Source organism: Puma concolor, chromosome D1 (genome assembly GCF_028749965.1).
Source record: "Puma concolor isolate L17-30 chromosome D1, mPumCon1.1.hap2, whole genome shotgun sequence".
In the NCBI taxonomy this organism is placed as follows: Eukaryota; Metazoa; Chordata; class Mammalia; order Carnivora; family Felidae; genus Puma; species Puma concolor.
Genome location: NC_141676.1, coordinates 110052162 through 110068485, shown reverse-complemented (window position 1 = coordinate 110068485; position 16324 = coordinate 110052162). Strand labels below are relative to the sequence as shown.

Below are 16324 nucleotides of genomic sequence, written 5' to 3'. Positions count from 1 at the left end.
TGTTTCACCAAAGAGAAATAAGACAGAAATTCTACAAAAAGCATAAACAAAATAAAAACCAAGTAGAAATTCTAGAGTTGAAAAGTAGAACTAAAATGAGAAATTCTCTAGAGGGGGGCTCAACAGATTTGAGGCAGATCAAAGAATTAGTGAACCTGAACACAGATCAGATGATCTGTATCCAGCATAAGGAACAAAAACAAATAGGATCGCAAAAAAATGAACAGAGTCCCTGGGAGCTGTGGCGTATCATCAGCTGTACCAAGACATGCATTATCAAAGTCCCAAGAGAAGAGACACAGAAAAAAGCAAGACTATTTGAAGAAATAATGTACAAATAATGAACCTCCAAAATTTTTGTAAACACGTTAATCTATTCATGCAGGAAGGCCAATAGACTCCGAGTGGATCAAGTGAAAGAAATCCACACCTAGACACAGCATACTCAAACTGTCAAAACACCAAGAGAGAATCTTGAAATCAGAAACAGCTCATCACATACAAGCAATCTGCAGTAGGATTAATGGCTTTTTTCTCATTAGAAACCAGATACCACAGGCAGGGAGATGACACATACAAAATGCTAACAAAAAAGTCAACTGAGACCAGCAAAGCTCATTCAAATTGGACAAATTAAGATATTTCCACATTAACAAAACAAAACCCAGACGCACTGTTGCTAGCAGACTCACTCTATAAGAAATATTAAAGGGAATCCTAGGGGAGCCCCTAGGGTGGCTCATTTGGTTGGGCATCTCATTCTTGATTTTGGCTCAGATCATGATCCCCAGATTGTGGGATTGAGCCCCATGTCGGGCTCCATGCTGACTGTGGAGCCTGTTTCATATTCCTTCTCTCAGGGCGCCTAGATGGCTCAGTCGGTTAAGTGTTTGACCTCAGCTCAGGAGGTCATGATCTCGCAGTCTGTGAGTTCCAGCTCCACATGGGGCTCTGGGCTGTCAGCACAGAGCCTGCTTCAGATCCCCTGTCTCCCTCTCTCTCTCTCTGCCCCTCACCCACTCACTCTCCCTCCTCTAGAAATAAACACTTAAATAATGGATTACAATAAAAGGATGGAAAAAGATACACCATTCATACAGGAACTAAGAGCTGAAGAGGCTACAATGAATCAGACAAAGTAAGACAAACATTGTTAGTAGGGGCAAAGATGGCGAAAAAATATCCAATCATTCAAAAGATACACAAAACACACAGGAGACAGTCACAAAAGTGCAACAAGAACTAGACAATTCAATAAAAGTTATACACTTCAAAAAAGTCTCACTTTCTTTTTTTTTTTAATTTTTTTTTCAACGTTTATTTATTTTTGGGACAGAGAGAGACAGAGATGAACGGGGGAGGGGCAGAGAGAGAGGGAGACATAGAATCGGAAACAGGCTCCAGGCTCCAGAGCCTGACGCGGGGCTCGAACTCCCGGACCACGAGATCGTGACCTGGCTGAAGTTGGACGCTTAACCGAATGCGCCACCCAGGCGCCCCAAAAATGTCTCACTTTCAATAATGAATAGACAACTAGAGAGTTCAATAAGGAAACAAGACTTGAACACTATAAACCAACTAGACCTAACTTCTATAGTGTACTACACCCAACGATAGCCGAATATACATTCTTCTCAGGTGTATGTGAACATCTTCCAGGATAAACTATGTATTAGGACATATAATAAATTTAAAAATTGATGGAAATTATATAGAGGATACTCTCTGACCCTAACAGAATGAAATTAGAAATCAATAATAAGAAATTCATAAATATGCAGAAATTTTTAAAAAAGTTTTTTAACGTTTATTTATTTTTGAGAAAGAGAGAGTGCAAAAGGGGGAGGTGGGAGGGAGACACAGAATCCAAAGCAGCCTCCAGGCTCTGAAGTGTCAGTACAGAGCGAACGTGGGGCTTGAACCCACGAACCCTGCGATCACCTGAGGTGAAGTCGGACGCTCAAACGACTGAGTCAACCAGGCGCCCCACAAATACTCAGAAATTAAACAACACTCTCTTAAATAATCAAAGCATCAAAGAAGAAAACAAAAGGAGACAATATTTTGAGATAAACAAAAACAAAAATGCAACATGCTCAAACAGGAAACAACTACAGCAGTGCTTAGTGGCATATTTATAGCTTTAAATACCTGTTTTTTGTTTTTTTTTTCAAAGCAGGCTTCACGTCCAGCTCAGGGCCCAATGCAGGGATTGAACTCATGACTCTGAGATCAAGACTTGAGCTTATATCAAGAGTCAGACGCTGGGTTAACTCAACAACACAGGCGTCCCAGTAAATACCTGTATTTAAAAGATAAAATCCTGGGGGAGCATGGGTGGCTCAATCAGTTGAGCAACTGACTCCTGATTTTGGCTTGGGTCATGGTCCCATGTTTCATGGGTTTGAGCCCTGTGTCAGGCTCTGTGCTGACAGTCTGGAGCCTGCTTGGGATTTTTCTCTCTCCCTCCCTCTGCCCCTCCTGCATGTACTCTTTTCAAAATAAATAAATAAAAACTTTAAAAAAAGACAAAATATCTCAGACCAATACCCTATCCTTCCATTTTATAAACTAGAAGAAGAGCAAACTAAACCCAAAAGAAAGCAGAAGAAAGAAAATAGAGTAGAAAAAAAAAAATGAAAGAGAATAACAAAAGAGACAAATCTATGAAACTAAAAGTTGATTATCTGAAAAGACTAACAAAAATCAACAAATCTGTAATGAGACTGATAAAGAAGACTTAAATTCCTATATTCAGAAATGAAAAGGGGGGACATTACTATTAAATTACAGAAATAAACTGGATTATAAAGGGATACTATGAATAGTTGTATGTACTATGAACAATTTAGAGAGCCCAGGTAAAACAGATACTTCTTACAGAGACATTAAACGGACTCAAGAAAGAAGAGAAAATCTGAACAGACTTAAAACAAGTAAAGAGATTTAACTGTAATAAAGAATCTTTTCACAAAGAAAAGCCTAGGATCAAATGGCCTCACTGGTGAATTCTATCAAACACTGAAAAAATTTCACCAACTCTTTTAAAAAAAGTAATAAATAGAGATTTCCCAATTCAGTTGCTAGTGGTAGTAATAATCTGATAATAAAACCAGACAATAACATCACAAGAAAACTACACACCAATATACCCCAAGAGAAAGTAGATGTAATAATTCTCAACATAATACTAACAAAATAAATTCAGTAACATTTAAAAATGATTATACACCATGACAAAGTACAATTGTGCCAGAAATGCAAGACCAGTTCAATAAAACAAAAATAAATCCATGTAACACACGATATTAAGTATCTAGTAACCATTACCCTATATATTAATAAAGAACAAAAACCATGTTATCTCATAAGAAAAACCATGACAAATTCCAGTATCTTTTCATGATGCAAATATTAGGAATATAAGGGAATTTAACCTGATAAAGGCATCTATGAAAATCCCACAGGTAACATATTACATCTCAAGGGTGAAAGAGTCAAAGCTTCCCCCATAAGATCACAGACAAGATGATGCCTGCTCTTGCCATTTCAATGCAACACTGTACTAGAGGTTCTAGCTTGGGCAATTAGGAAAGAAAATAAAATAAAAAGCATCCAGATTGGAAAGGAAAAAAATCAAATATCTCCATTCGCAGATGATATGATGTCTTAAATAGGAAAATTTAAGGAATCCATGTACACAGAAAAACTATGAAAGTCAATAAATGACTTCAGTAAGGCTGCAGAATACATGATGAATATGCAAAATTTAACTGCATTTCTATATACTTGCAATGAACAATGAATTTCAAAAATGAAATTAAAAAAAGTTTCATTTACAACAGCATCAAAAGGAATAAAACAGGAATAAGTTTAGCAAAAGAAGGAAATTATACTAAAAACTAAAATACCACTCAAAGATATTAAAGATTAAACAAATGGATAGATATACCTTGTTAATGGATTAGAAGAGTTAATATTATTGAGATGTCAATACTCTCAGATTCAACATAATCTCCATCAAAATTTTAGTTGTCTTTTGTGCAGAAATTCACAAATTGATCCTAACATCCATAATACAAGGGACACAGAGTAGTTAAAACAATCTTCAAGATGAAATAGCTGGTGGAGAAACACCCATTTCAAAATATACTACTATGTAATAGTAATCAAGCTAATATGTTACAGGCATAAGGATAGACACATAGATCAATGGGACAGAATTCACAGTCCAGACATTTATGGTCAACTGATTTTCAGAAACAGCGCCAAGTCAACTCAATGGGGGAAATAGTCTTTTCAACAACTGATGCTGGGAGAACTGGATACCCACATGCAAAAGAATGAAGTTGGATCCTCATGCCTCATGCCAAATATAAAAATGAACTAAAAATAGATCAAAGATGTAAGTTTAAGAGCAAAACCCATAAAAGTCTTAGAACAAAACAGAGGTGTAAATATTTCTGACATCAGATCAGGTAATGGTTTCTTAGTTATGACATTTAAAGAACAAGCAACCAAAGAAAAAATGAGATGAAATGAATTTCACCAAAATTAAAAACAATTTGTGCTTTCAATGAAAAGACAATGGATGAAACGGAAGAAAATATGTGCAACTCATCTACCTGATAAGGAACCACAATCCAGAATTTATAAAGAACAAACCATTAAGCACCTGAGAAGAGGCTCAACTTCATTAGTAATTAGGAAAATTTAAAACCAAAACTACAATGGGATACACCAATTCATACCACTAGGATAGCCAGAATTAAGACAGTCGTGAATATTGGCAAAGATGTGATGAAACTGGTAATCTCATACATTGCTGGTAGGAACTTAAAGTAGTACAAAATCGTTAGAAAATTCCTTGTGAAGTTCTCAGAAATATTAAACATAGAATTACCAAATGACCAAGTGATTCTACTAAGGTATATATGTAAGAGAGCTGAAACAGTATGTCCAAACAAAACTTGTACATGAGTGCTCACAGCATTTTTCTTAATATCCAAAAAGTGGAAACAACTTAAATGTCCATCAGTGAATGGACAAAATGTGGAATATCCACACAATGGAACAGTATTCAGCCATGCAAAGTACTACTTCCACTTGCTGCAACAGGGATGAATCCTGAAAACATTACATTCTAGAAGTCAGATACAAAAGATCACGTATCATATACGGTAAAACCTTGGATTGCAGCAGTAAGCTCACACATTGTATGCAGTAAAACCTTGGATAACTTGTTCTGCAAGTGTTCTGTAAGAGCAGTGAACATTTCTAATAAAAAACTTTAACTTGATAAACCAGTGATGTCTCACAATACTAGTAGTACATGACAATGAATGTCACGTGATCACAACTGAGTCAATGGTTCTCGAAATTCACTTTGAAATACAAGTGCTTTGGATTACAAGCATGTTTCTGAAATGAATTCTGCTCAACAAACCAAGGTTTTACTATAATTCCATTTATATAAAATGTCCAGAATAGGCAAATCCACAGAGACAAAAGGAAATTAGTGGTTGCTAGAGGATGGGGGGGATGGGGCAAGTGGGAGTGACTGTTAACGGGTTCGGGGTTTCTTTCTGGGATGACAGAAACATTCTGGAATTAACATAGTGATGATGGTTGCACAACATTGTGAATATACTGAAAACCACTGAATTCTACATGTTGTGGTACATAAACTCAAAGTAAAAATGTAATCCTTAATTCTTAATATGTTATATGAAGTTCTACTTGTTTTCCATCCCAATTTCTTCTTGAGACTTGTGTCATTCCATCTCTCTCAGACTAACTGGTCTCTCAATTGTGCAAATTCATGAATGTTCTGATATCAAGGCCATTGTAAATGTCATTCCTGTTGCTTGGGCAGCTTATCCTTTCTTAGTCTAGCTAATTCCAACTCATTTTTCAGGTCTAGGGTAACTACCACTTACTCAGAGACTCTTTTTTGGCATGTATTATACTCCTCTTATCAGATACTTTTGTAGCAGACTCATCTCAGTGCTAGTACAGTACTCAAGTATTTAACTACCAATGCAATTATTTAGGTCTCTTCCAACTTTAAAATTATAAGGTTCTACTCTTCTCACCTGGAACTGTGTCTTTAACCAGGCCCTCCAAGTCAAAAAAGTAGCAAGAGTGCCTATGAAGTCATTATATATGAAGGTTATAAAAGGAAAGAGCCACAAAACTGTCATCCCATTTTAGGAAATGGCCTAATTGGGATCTGGGAACCAACTCACCACTTTCTACTTACAGGTGATGAATCAGTTTTCCAACCTTTTGTTAACTAATGCTACAGGAAGAAACAAATAAATATACCAATAAAAACCCCAAAGATATGTCCTTTGGAGTATGGGAGGACATTTAGAAACAGAAGAAACCTTTTATCTCATATATTACTACTTCAATATCTCTATCACTGAAGATGTGAAATCACCTCAAATAGGAAAGGAGATCAAGAATAAATGGCTATTTTTTCCTTTTTTATTTTTTACAAATAAAGAGCTCAAATATAAACCCTTATAATTCTACAGCCAGCTGAGAAGTTATCATTTTTATGAAGGTTTGCTTTTTGAGTTACATTATTTGTAGTAAGTCAGCTGCTACTAGGATTTCATGAATACAGAAGTTTAAAATATGTTAAGAACCACTGGAGTCACTCTGGAATCAGGGCAGGTGGAGCTTTTTATATGCTTCAGAATTTAAACTGAAGATAAACAATTTCTTTCCATGGGAGAGTTTCAAAACTTCTAATCACCCAGATGTATTCATAACCACTTGAGACTTCTAACAGGTGGTGGTGTGAAATCTAATTCCTTAAAGTGGATTTGCTTTTCTGCAGACCAAACATTCTCAAAAGAACAACATAGCCTTAAGGGGATGAAAATTGGTACAAAGGCAGCAAGGGAACAAAGAAAATACCACTGTTTTTATGCATAAGTCACAGATATGCATACAATATGTAAATAGTGTACTTGTGACATTAAAATATTTGGAAATTGGGGGGGGGGGGAGTCTAAAAATACTCCTTAAGGGTATGATAATGAAGTAAGGTTGAGAAATACCTCCCTAAACACAATGTAGTAACAGAAGTAACCTTTCTCAGAATAATATGGTCACTTGCGGTAGCATATGCTGGCCAAGGAATGGTTACAGATCAGACAGTTTATGGCTTATCATAAGACATTACACTTCAGTATACACTTCAGAAAAGGCTTTGTTAAAAGACTAAGTTACTTCTATAACAAACGTTCAAAAATTACAATGCATCCTAAAATACCTAAGATATTTATCTTTGGCTCTTAGAAACATGTCCAAGTTTAGGCAATCTAGAGTTCCCACTTTAGATTAGATTTAATGTGTTCTGCTTTACTTTTTAAAAATGAAAACAAACAGCTAAAGTTAATAAGCTAGTAGTGTAGACAAAATGGAATACTAAAAATAACCCATAAGAATGTAGGAAAAAATGGCACATTTTTTGGTTGGAAACAAATGAGACAAACAGAAAACAAATAGTGAGATAGTAAACTCAATTTAGCAACTACTTTTTGGTATTTACTCAAATGAAATGAAACTTATGTCCACACACAAACTTGTAAGCAAGGTTATCAACATTTTTTAAGTTTGTATAAGCTTTATAAAACTCAAATATGCATCAACTGGTGAACACAGCATATACATTAATGATACATATATTGTTTACACAGACACAATACATATTGTATATGTAGCATACACATATACAATAAAATAGAGCAAAAAAGAGGGATAGGCTGGATTTTCAGGAAGCTTTCTTTGGAGTAGGGTTTGTTAAAAATTGGGGCGCCTGGGTGGCGCAGTCGGTTAAGCGTCTGACTTCAGCCAGGTCACGATCTCGCAGTCCGTGAGTTCGAGCCCCGCGTCGGGCTCTGGGCTGATGGCTCGGAGCCTGGAGCCTGTTTCTGATTCTGTGTCTCCCTCTCTCTCTGCCCCTCCCCCGTTCATGCTCTGTCTCTCTCTGTCCCAAAAATAAATAAAAAACGTTGCAAAAAAAATTAAAAATTGAACGAGTTCCTGAATAAATGGATAGCTAAATGAACAAATGAATAAAAATCTATGATCAAGGACGGTCTTTCAGTGTTTTCTGGCATTTAAAAGAAAAGCAGTTTATAGCACACATATATCCTCTTGGGACCTCCCTTTCCACCAATGTACCATAGAGCAAGCAGTTACTACTTTTCTGGGCCCTTGAGAAGATCAAATAAGATAATAAAATATGGGGTGTCTGGGTGGCTCAGTCAGTTAAGTGTGCAACTCTTGATACTGGCTCAGGTTTTAAGATTGAGCCTTGGGGCGCCTGGGTGGCGCAGTCGGTTAAGCGTCCGACTTCAGCCAGGTCACGATCTCGCGGTCTGTGAGTTCGAGCCCCGCGTCAGGCTCTGGGCTGATGGCTCAGAGCCTGGAGCCTGTTTCTGATTCTGTGTCTCCCTCTCTCTCTGCCCCTCCCCCGTTCATGCTCTGTCTCTCTCTGTCCCAAAAATAAATAAACGTTTAAAAAAAAAAAAAAAAAAAAAAAAAGATTGAGCCTTGTACTGGGCTTGGTACTGACAGTGCTGAGCCTGCTTGGGATTCTCACTCTCCCTCTCTCTCTCTGCCACTCCCCCGCTCGCTCGCTCGCTCACTCACACACACACACACTCCCTCTCAAAACAAATTTTAAAAAAGTCCATTAAAAAAGATGTAAAAAAAAAAATATTTGTCTGGCCCATAATCAGAGAAAACTAGTGATGTTTAAAGCTATGATGCATGTGTGCAGGAGTATGGGTACCTAATCCTGAAAATTCAGGCAGAATGGCTTACTTTATTTTATAGCCTGGTTTCCATCCTGTAGCATTATCATCAGTTTACCAGAGAGGGACAAGAGACTTTTCAGCATCCTCCACATGACCCATTTTCTCATGTGTAGGGCTGATTTTGTGCTTGTACAGACAATTTATGCCTTTCCTCAACTCTTATAATTCGAGTTATTAGTCATGACCATAGGATTAACAGTTTATATTGAAAGTGTTCCCAGGGATTCTGTTAGTTCCTTTGGCTTCTACTCAAATTTAACAGAGATTATTAGAATTAGTATTTGCGATTTCACCCAGCTTCAAATATTTTACAGATGCTTAACTCTTAGATCCTTTTATCATTCCAACAGATTTAAACTCCGAGATAAATATTCGTTTGGGAGCTTTTATTTTGTTTTGATAGAAAAACTACCAGAGGAATGTGATTTGAAACTGACTTCTAGGGGCGCCTGGGTGGCGCAGTCGGTTAAGCGTCTGACTTCAGCCAGGTCACGATCTCGCGGTCCGGGAGTTCGAGCCCCGCGTCGGGCTCTGGGCTGATGGCTCGGAGCCTGGAGCCTGTTTCCGATTCTGTGTCTCCCTCTCTCTCTGCCCCTCCCCCGTTCATGCTCTGTCTCTCTCTGTCCCAAAAATTAAATAAAAAACGTTGAAAAAAAAATTAAAAAAAAAAAAAAAAAAAAAAAGAAACTGACTTCTAAATGAGATACTCTCTAGCAATCCAAGTAACTGACATGGCCATTATTCCACTGCAAAGCACAGTTTACCCCAGGGAATGTGCTCTCAGAGAAAATTAAAACGTAGCTGCCCACATCAAAGCCCATTAAGTCATGAGGTGGCCCTTCAGTAAGTGAGCTTCATTCTGCTGCTGGGCTGCAGGGCACTAGGAACCCTCCCAGAGACACTGACGAGAGCCTCCTGCCTGCAGATTTCTTTATCCAGGAATCACAGAATTTAGACCTGAGATGGACCTTGGGCTTCCTCAATCTGAAGAAGAAGAAACTGGGCACAGATGACATTAAATGGTTTTTCCAAGATCTGTATCAGGTTACATAGTTAGGAAAAAACCCAAATACCCACAGCATCCTAAAATCCAGATTCTGAGTGGTCCTGAAGGTGGGGTCAATTATTCTAGACTGATGTGATTTGGACAGTGGAATCAGAATACCATGTGGGTTGATGACTGCTTCAGATGAAGTAAAAGGATTCTTCAGGGGCGCCTGGCTGGCTCCGCCAGCGCAATATGCAATCCTTGATCTCGTGTTGTTGAGTGACATGTTGGGTGTAGAGATTACTAAAAAATAAAATCTTAAGAAAAAAACACACCAATTCTTTAAAAACAAAACAAAAAACATGCCCAACTTTGGGCGATCCAGATTGGACACTTTAGATTAGACTTGATGTATTTTGCTTTACTTTTGTCTTAAGACTTCCAAAACAATGTGGTAATTGTATTAAGTGTCTACTTCACAGTTTTGACTACTTCAAAGCTTACACATACATATATATATACACACACACACGCAGACGTATATATACACACATACATATACACGTGCACATACACATACATATATATAACCAGTTATTTGCTTACTAAAAGCTTACTTATCATCATTAAGTACTAGATCGTGACCAATTCTATTAGAATAATAGAAGCTGGGAATGCAAGCTGGTGCAGCCACTCTGGAAAACAGTATGGAGGTTCCTCAAAAAACTAAAAATAGAACTACCCTATGACCCAGCAGTTGCACTACTAGGCATTTATCCAAGGGATACAGGTGTGCTCTTTCGAAGGGACACGTGCACCCCTAAGTTTATAGCAACACTATCAACAATAGCCAAAGTATGGAAAGAGCCCAAATGACCATCGATGGATGAATGGATAACGAAGATGTGGTGTGTACATATACATATATATATACATATACATATATATACACACACATACATATATATATATACATACATTGGAGTAGTACTCGGCAATCAAAAAGAATGAAATCTTGCCATTTGCAACTACGTGGATGGAACTGGAGGGTATTATGCTAAGTGAAATTAACTCAGAGAAAGACAAAAATCATACGACTTCACTCATATGAGGACTTAAAGAGACAAAACAGATGAGCATAAGGGAAGGAAAACAAAAATATAAAAACAGGGAGGGGGACAAAGCATGAGAGACTCATAAAAATGGAGAACAAACAGAGGGTTACTGGAGGGGTTATGGGAGGGGGGGATGGGCTAAATGGGTAAGGGGCACTGAGGAACCTACTCCTGAAATCATTGTTGCACCAGATGCTAATTTGGATGTAAATTAAAAAAATTAAATAAAACAAAAACTCACAGAACTGAGAATGAGTGATTTCCACTGTATGTAAAATTTTCATTTAGGGGCGCCTGGGTGGCTCAGTCGGTTAAACGTCCGACTTCAGCTCAGGTCACGATCTCGCGGTCCGTGAGCTCGAGCCCCGCGTCGGGCTCTGGGCTGATGGCTCAGAGCCTGGTGCCTGCTTCCGATTCTGTGTCTCCCTCTCTCTCTGCCCCTCCCCCGTTCATGCTCTGTCTCTCTCTGTCTCAAAAATAAATAAAACGTTAAAAAAAATTTTTTTAAAAACTGTTCATTTAATAAAAAATTGTAAAAAAAAAATAGTGGAAGTTTTAGGTATAAATTATTCCAAATGTCAAAATTTACAATGAAAATACAAAATAGGGGTCAAAGATCTTATTATAATACATATAATTACTCTTTAATTAACATTAGTGATTATTTTTTACTTCTAAAGACAGCTTTTATGTAAACTTACTTTCAAAGATGTACAAAAGGTAAGAAAGCATGCCTGAGTTTCCTTTTTTCTTAATATAATACTGTCTTCAGCCTGCTTTTCAGTGGAGGGAGTAATGAGTAACAAAACAGACCAAACGGGAAATATAACTAGAAAAGAGAAGGAAAGATAAAATCCTAATTATACCTACGGTATTAAAATTTTAGACTCATGGCAAGAGTCGATCTTCTTTCATTCTATTTTTGGAGAAAGAGAGGTGCCTCATGAAGAAAGCAAGAGATCTCAAAACCCCCGACTTGAAAATAACTCCTTCACATTTTTTTTAAAAACTGTTTTATTTCTGACAGGGAGAGACAGAATGCAAGCAGGGGAGGGGCAGAGAGGGAAACACAGAATCTAAAGCAGGCTCCTGGCTCTGAGCTGTCAGACAGAGCCCATCACAGGGCTCGAACTCACCAACCACGAGATCGTGACCTGAGCCCAACCTGAGCTTAACTGACTGAACCACCCAGGTGCCCCAATCTCCGACATATAATACTTTTCCAGAAATTATCCAATTATTTAATGATTAATGATATTTTAAATATGTAAGTGATTCAGGGACGCCTGGGTGGCTCAGTTGGTTGACCATCCGACTTCAGCTCAGGCCATGATCTTACGGTCCGTGGGTTCAGGCCCCGCATTGGGCTCTGTGCTGACAGCTCAGACCCTGGAGCCTGCTTCAGATTCTGTGCCTCTCTCTCTCTCTGCCCCTCCCTGACTCACACGCTCTCTTTCTCTGCCTCTCAAAAATAAAGAAAACTAATAAAAAAAAAATTTAAAAAAAAAGTGATTCTTGGGAAGACTTAACTTACTAATGTAACTAGATTCACAAATAACAAGTTTCTGTCTATAAAAAAGTTATCTAAAAGGACCCAAAAGATACATATGCAAGTAACTGTAATACAAAGAAAAGGTAGTAACACTATAGGAGTTACTTCCTGAGGGGATGGGGCTAGAGAAAGTATTACTAGACTTGGGGAAAATTATGACTATCACAAAGAAGATGTTGAGTCTCAAAGGACGGTTGGGGAATCCCCAACAAAGCTGATGAAAAGCATGTATGGAGAACGTGCCCAATTTGGAGGAAGCACAACGTATATGAAAGAGAACAGCTGGAGATACAACTGAAAAGACAGAATGAGTAAGGATCATAAAAAGCTGTAAATGTCAGCAATGACATATTATGAATAAATAATATGAATAAACACAATCTGAATAAAAACAGAAAACATGGGTAAATGACATCAGTAGGCAAAAAGGACTGTTACGATCACAGTTGCACGTTTGTAAATATTTATGAAGTATTTATAATGTCTTAGCTATATACAGGTGAATAGGATCAGTGGCTCTTGACCTTCCAGGAGTGTGTCAATTCTGGTTCTGTTTGCTTTCAATCTCTTCTTCCTCTTTCTCTGCTGCGAAAGATAGGAAACCTGACCCCACGCAATGTTTCCTAGGCTCCAGGTCAGCTGGCTTCTAGCTGCATCCAAACAATGCGAAGCACTGGTGGGGGACTGGAGGGCAACTGGAAGAAGCCATATTGTTTTCTCTCACTTCTTCTTTACCTTGGCAGAATATCCTCTGTGACAACTGCTCCCTCACCAGACAAGTCTACCTTCCATCTTCCCCAGAGAGAACCCAGCCTCTGGATTGCTTCATCTCTCCTTGTCCTCCTGATTATCATAGTGGCTTCCTGCTGAGGTTACTCTGAGTCTGTTCACATAAGCTGCTTGTCTTCTTAGTTCTTCTATCACCAGTGTAACCAATTCTCTCATTAAATCCCTTCCCTTTAAATACTCACATTGGTTTTAAGTTTTCCTGAACGGACTCTGAATCATATAGAAAGGAACAAACCTATTGACAAATCCAAAAACAGTTCTGGATCCTATACCCATAAAAATGCCCAACTGTACATAAATCTTTACAGACAGTTTTGGGGGGCTTCCAAGAACCCTCGAAGCTGGTCTTATTAATCTCTGATCAAAAATCCAAAGACAGAAGGGCAACTTTCAGTTTGGGAATATGAAAAACTACAGGTCGATGATGGTGATGGTTACAGAACAATGTAAATGTACTCAATGCCACAAAACCATACACTTAAAAATGGCTCAAGTGTTGTATATATTTATATTATGTACATTTCACAAACATAAGTAAATACGGCATTAGATGGAACGTCAGGTGGGGTCTAGGAAAAGTATTTGGGGGGCAGGAGGGGCACATGCGTAAGGGTAAAAGAAAAAAAACACAACCCTAATTATGTGAACTCTAACGGGAGAACTTGTCTATTCTTAGCATTTAGCACAGTGTCCGATACTAAGCAAAGATTTGCTTAAAGAACATTATGAATAAAAGGAACCAACAAAAAGGGAGCTGCTGAAAAAGGTGCTTTGTACTGAAAGAAGAATCATGAGGAAATAATGAAACTATTACTATTTTAGGCTTCTATGCTTTGTAATTATGGATCACCAGGTGCTAACATAACTTCAAGATACATAATACTAAGTGAGAAGAGTACGAATGGGTGTGGGTGGGGAGTCTTTCTTTTCTTTTGTATTACACTACACTCTTTTGCCCAACTTTAAATTTTGGTAAGTGCATACGTTTTTCAACTTTTAGAATAGGAGGTGTAATGTGAATGCTTTAGGCAGACTTGTTCAATAGTAAATATCAATTGCAAGACTATTTGAGAAGCCACGAAAGAGGTCCAAAGGAAGGCATGGGGGGCAGGCATATTAAGTAGGATTGGCGGCAATTAAATTGGAATGTGAATGACAAAGAATTTTAGGAAAAGAAACAATTAATTTGGAGTTTTTATCCATTAAAAAAACTAGGAAGTCAAGCAGAGCAGATGGCTTGTGGAGAACACAAGTAGGTGTGAATTATTCCAGTTAGAAAATCATATTGCTTTCAGACTGGTTGTTTTTAGCTGGGGGTGATTTTGCCCTCCAGGGAACATACTGGCAATAGAGACATTTCTTAAATGTCATAAGTGGGTGGGGGTGGGACTGAGGTCTTACTGGCACCTATCCATACATGCCAGGTATCTAAACATCTCACAATGCACAGGACAGCTCCCCATAATAAATAATTATCTGGCGCCAAAAGTCAATAGCGAACAAGGTGAGAAACCCTGTTAAGGACTTCTATTGTTACATAAAATCCGGTGGATTAACCAAATTGCCAAAACTCAAAAATTCATAACCAAATGATACACCTTCAAGAAAAAACAAAGTATGTCAATATTATCTTCAACACTGTGAAAGTCTACTTTAGGTTATGAGGTTTACCATAAACCTCATAAATGTAACTAACAATTACAAGATAGCCAGCTTTTTCTCACAGATAGAGATGGAGGCTAACTACTGATAAGTTCTCATAAAGTGGACAAAACAGTAACCAAACATTAGCAAAAATACTAGTTTAAGCTTATGTCACTAGTTTCTCCAAAAACGGGCCGTGGAACCGTTAGTCTCTCCTGTTTCCTGCAAAATGTGCTCATCAAAAGCCCCGTGCACGAAGGCCTGTTTTTCTGGGCAGGGCTGAATATTTAAAAAAGTAAGACTAATGGGATTTTCTAACAATAAGGTAACAATGGCAACTACTGTGGACACGACGGGAAATTTCATCAGAGATGTTTACCATTTACTTTCAGGGGTGTCGCGTATGAGGTCTGCAAACCACTGGCTCGGGATCTGAGGGTTTGAGCTTCCTACAGATCTGGTGCTCAGCAGCACGACCCTCTCCATTCTTTTGGGAACAAACAACAACAAAACCCGTTTCCCACAGAAAGAATACGCCCTGACAACAGGCCCGCTGAACCGACCGTCCTCAAATGGAGGAAAACACTAACCATCAGAGCTAGAAAACGTTCAACTGGAAGGCATTTCCTCTGCGAAATTGCTCGCCCGTCCTGTTTTAGAACATGCAGCTGGCATTTCAGACCTCGGTGCCGGACGACTAACTGCGGGGAGGGAGGGTGAGGGATGGGGAGGCAAGATCACCCCCGTTCGCCCCACATTCGTAGTTCTAAGGGCGAGGGACGAATAGGGCGTCGGGAAGGTCTTTCTGCACGACCGGGTGGCTCAGGGACGTCCTCATTTTTCCTAATTAGAACGTGGGTCCGTCCGTCTCGTCCACAAGGCTCCTTGCAGGGGTCCCAACGAAGCTTGCAGGCCCGCTCCCCCTCCGAATCCGGGCCTCAGGTGTTCCGCCCGGGCTTCTCCTGGGCCCTCCCCTCGCCACGCAGCCTCCGGGGAGCGCAGCATCCACACAAAGAGGCTTAAGCGGTCCGAGAGCCCGGCTGGGGGAGAACGGCCGCCGGTCAGAACTTGCAAACGCGGAGGCAAAGCCCCAGAGCCTCCCCGCCCCGGGAGAACCTCTGGCCCCAAAGGTCGTTCCGTCCTGCTCTGCCTGGCCCACTAACTGTCCCTCCCGCGCCTGCACTCACCCAGAACCAGCCGCGCAATGTCCGAAGGTAACAGCATGACCGAAGCCGCAGCAGGAACCGCAATAGGAGACGAGACTCAGGTGAAAGCCCACACACCGACAGCTCCTGCGCCGCATCTCCGGGTTCCAGTGGCGGCACCGAACCCGCGGCAATTTGGCCCGCCTCTTTCGCCCCACGTCCGCCAATCGCTTCCGCCGGAGAAAGAAAGG

The 16324-nt window shown here is 39.3% G+C and overlaps 1 protein-coding gene and 1 long non-coding RNA gene across 2 annotated transcripts in view; both read right to left on the bottom strand.

Moving 5' to 3' along the window:
- NPAT (nuclear protein, coactivator of histone transcription) overlaps positions 1 to 16322 on the bottom strand; it is a 54385-nt gene extending 38063 nt beyond the window's left edge. The window contains exon 1 of the mRNA XM_086679211.1: positions 16116 to 16322. Within this exon, the coding sequence (XP_086535337.1) occupies positions 16116 to 16152 (37 nt within the window). The 5' untranslated portion in view covers positions 16153 to 16322. The remainder of the gene's footprint in view (positions 1 to 16115) is intronic.
- LOC147576988 (uncharacterized) lies at positions 7538 to 9276 on the bottom strand. The gene is made up of 2 exons (XR_015241374.1): positions 8574 to 9276; positions 7538 to 8334 (listed from the first exon to the last, which is right to left on the bottom strand). It is a non-coding gene; the product is annotated as an uncharacterized LOC147576988 (long non-coding RNA).
- Positions 16323 to 16324: the final 2 nt, after the last annotated feature.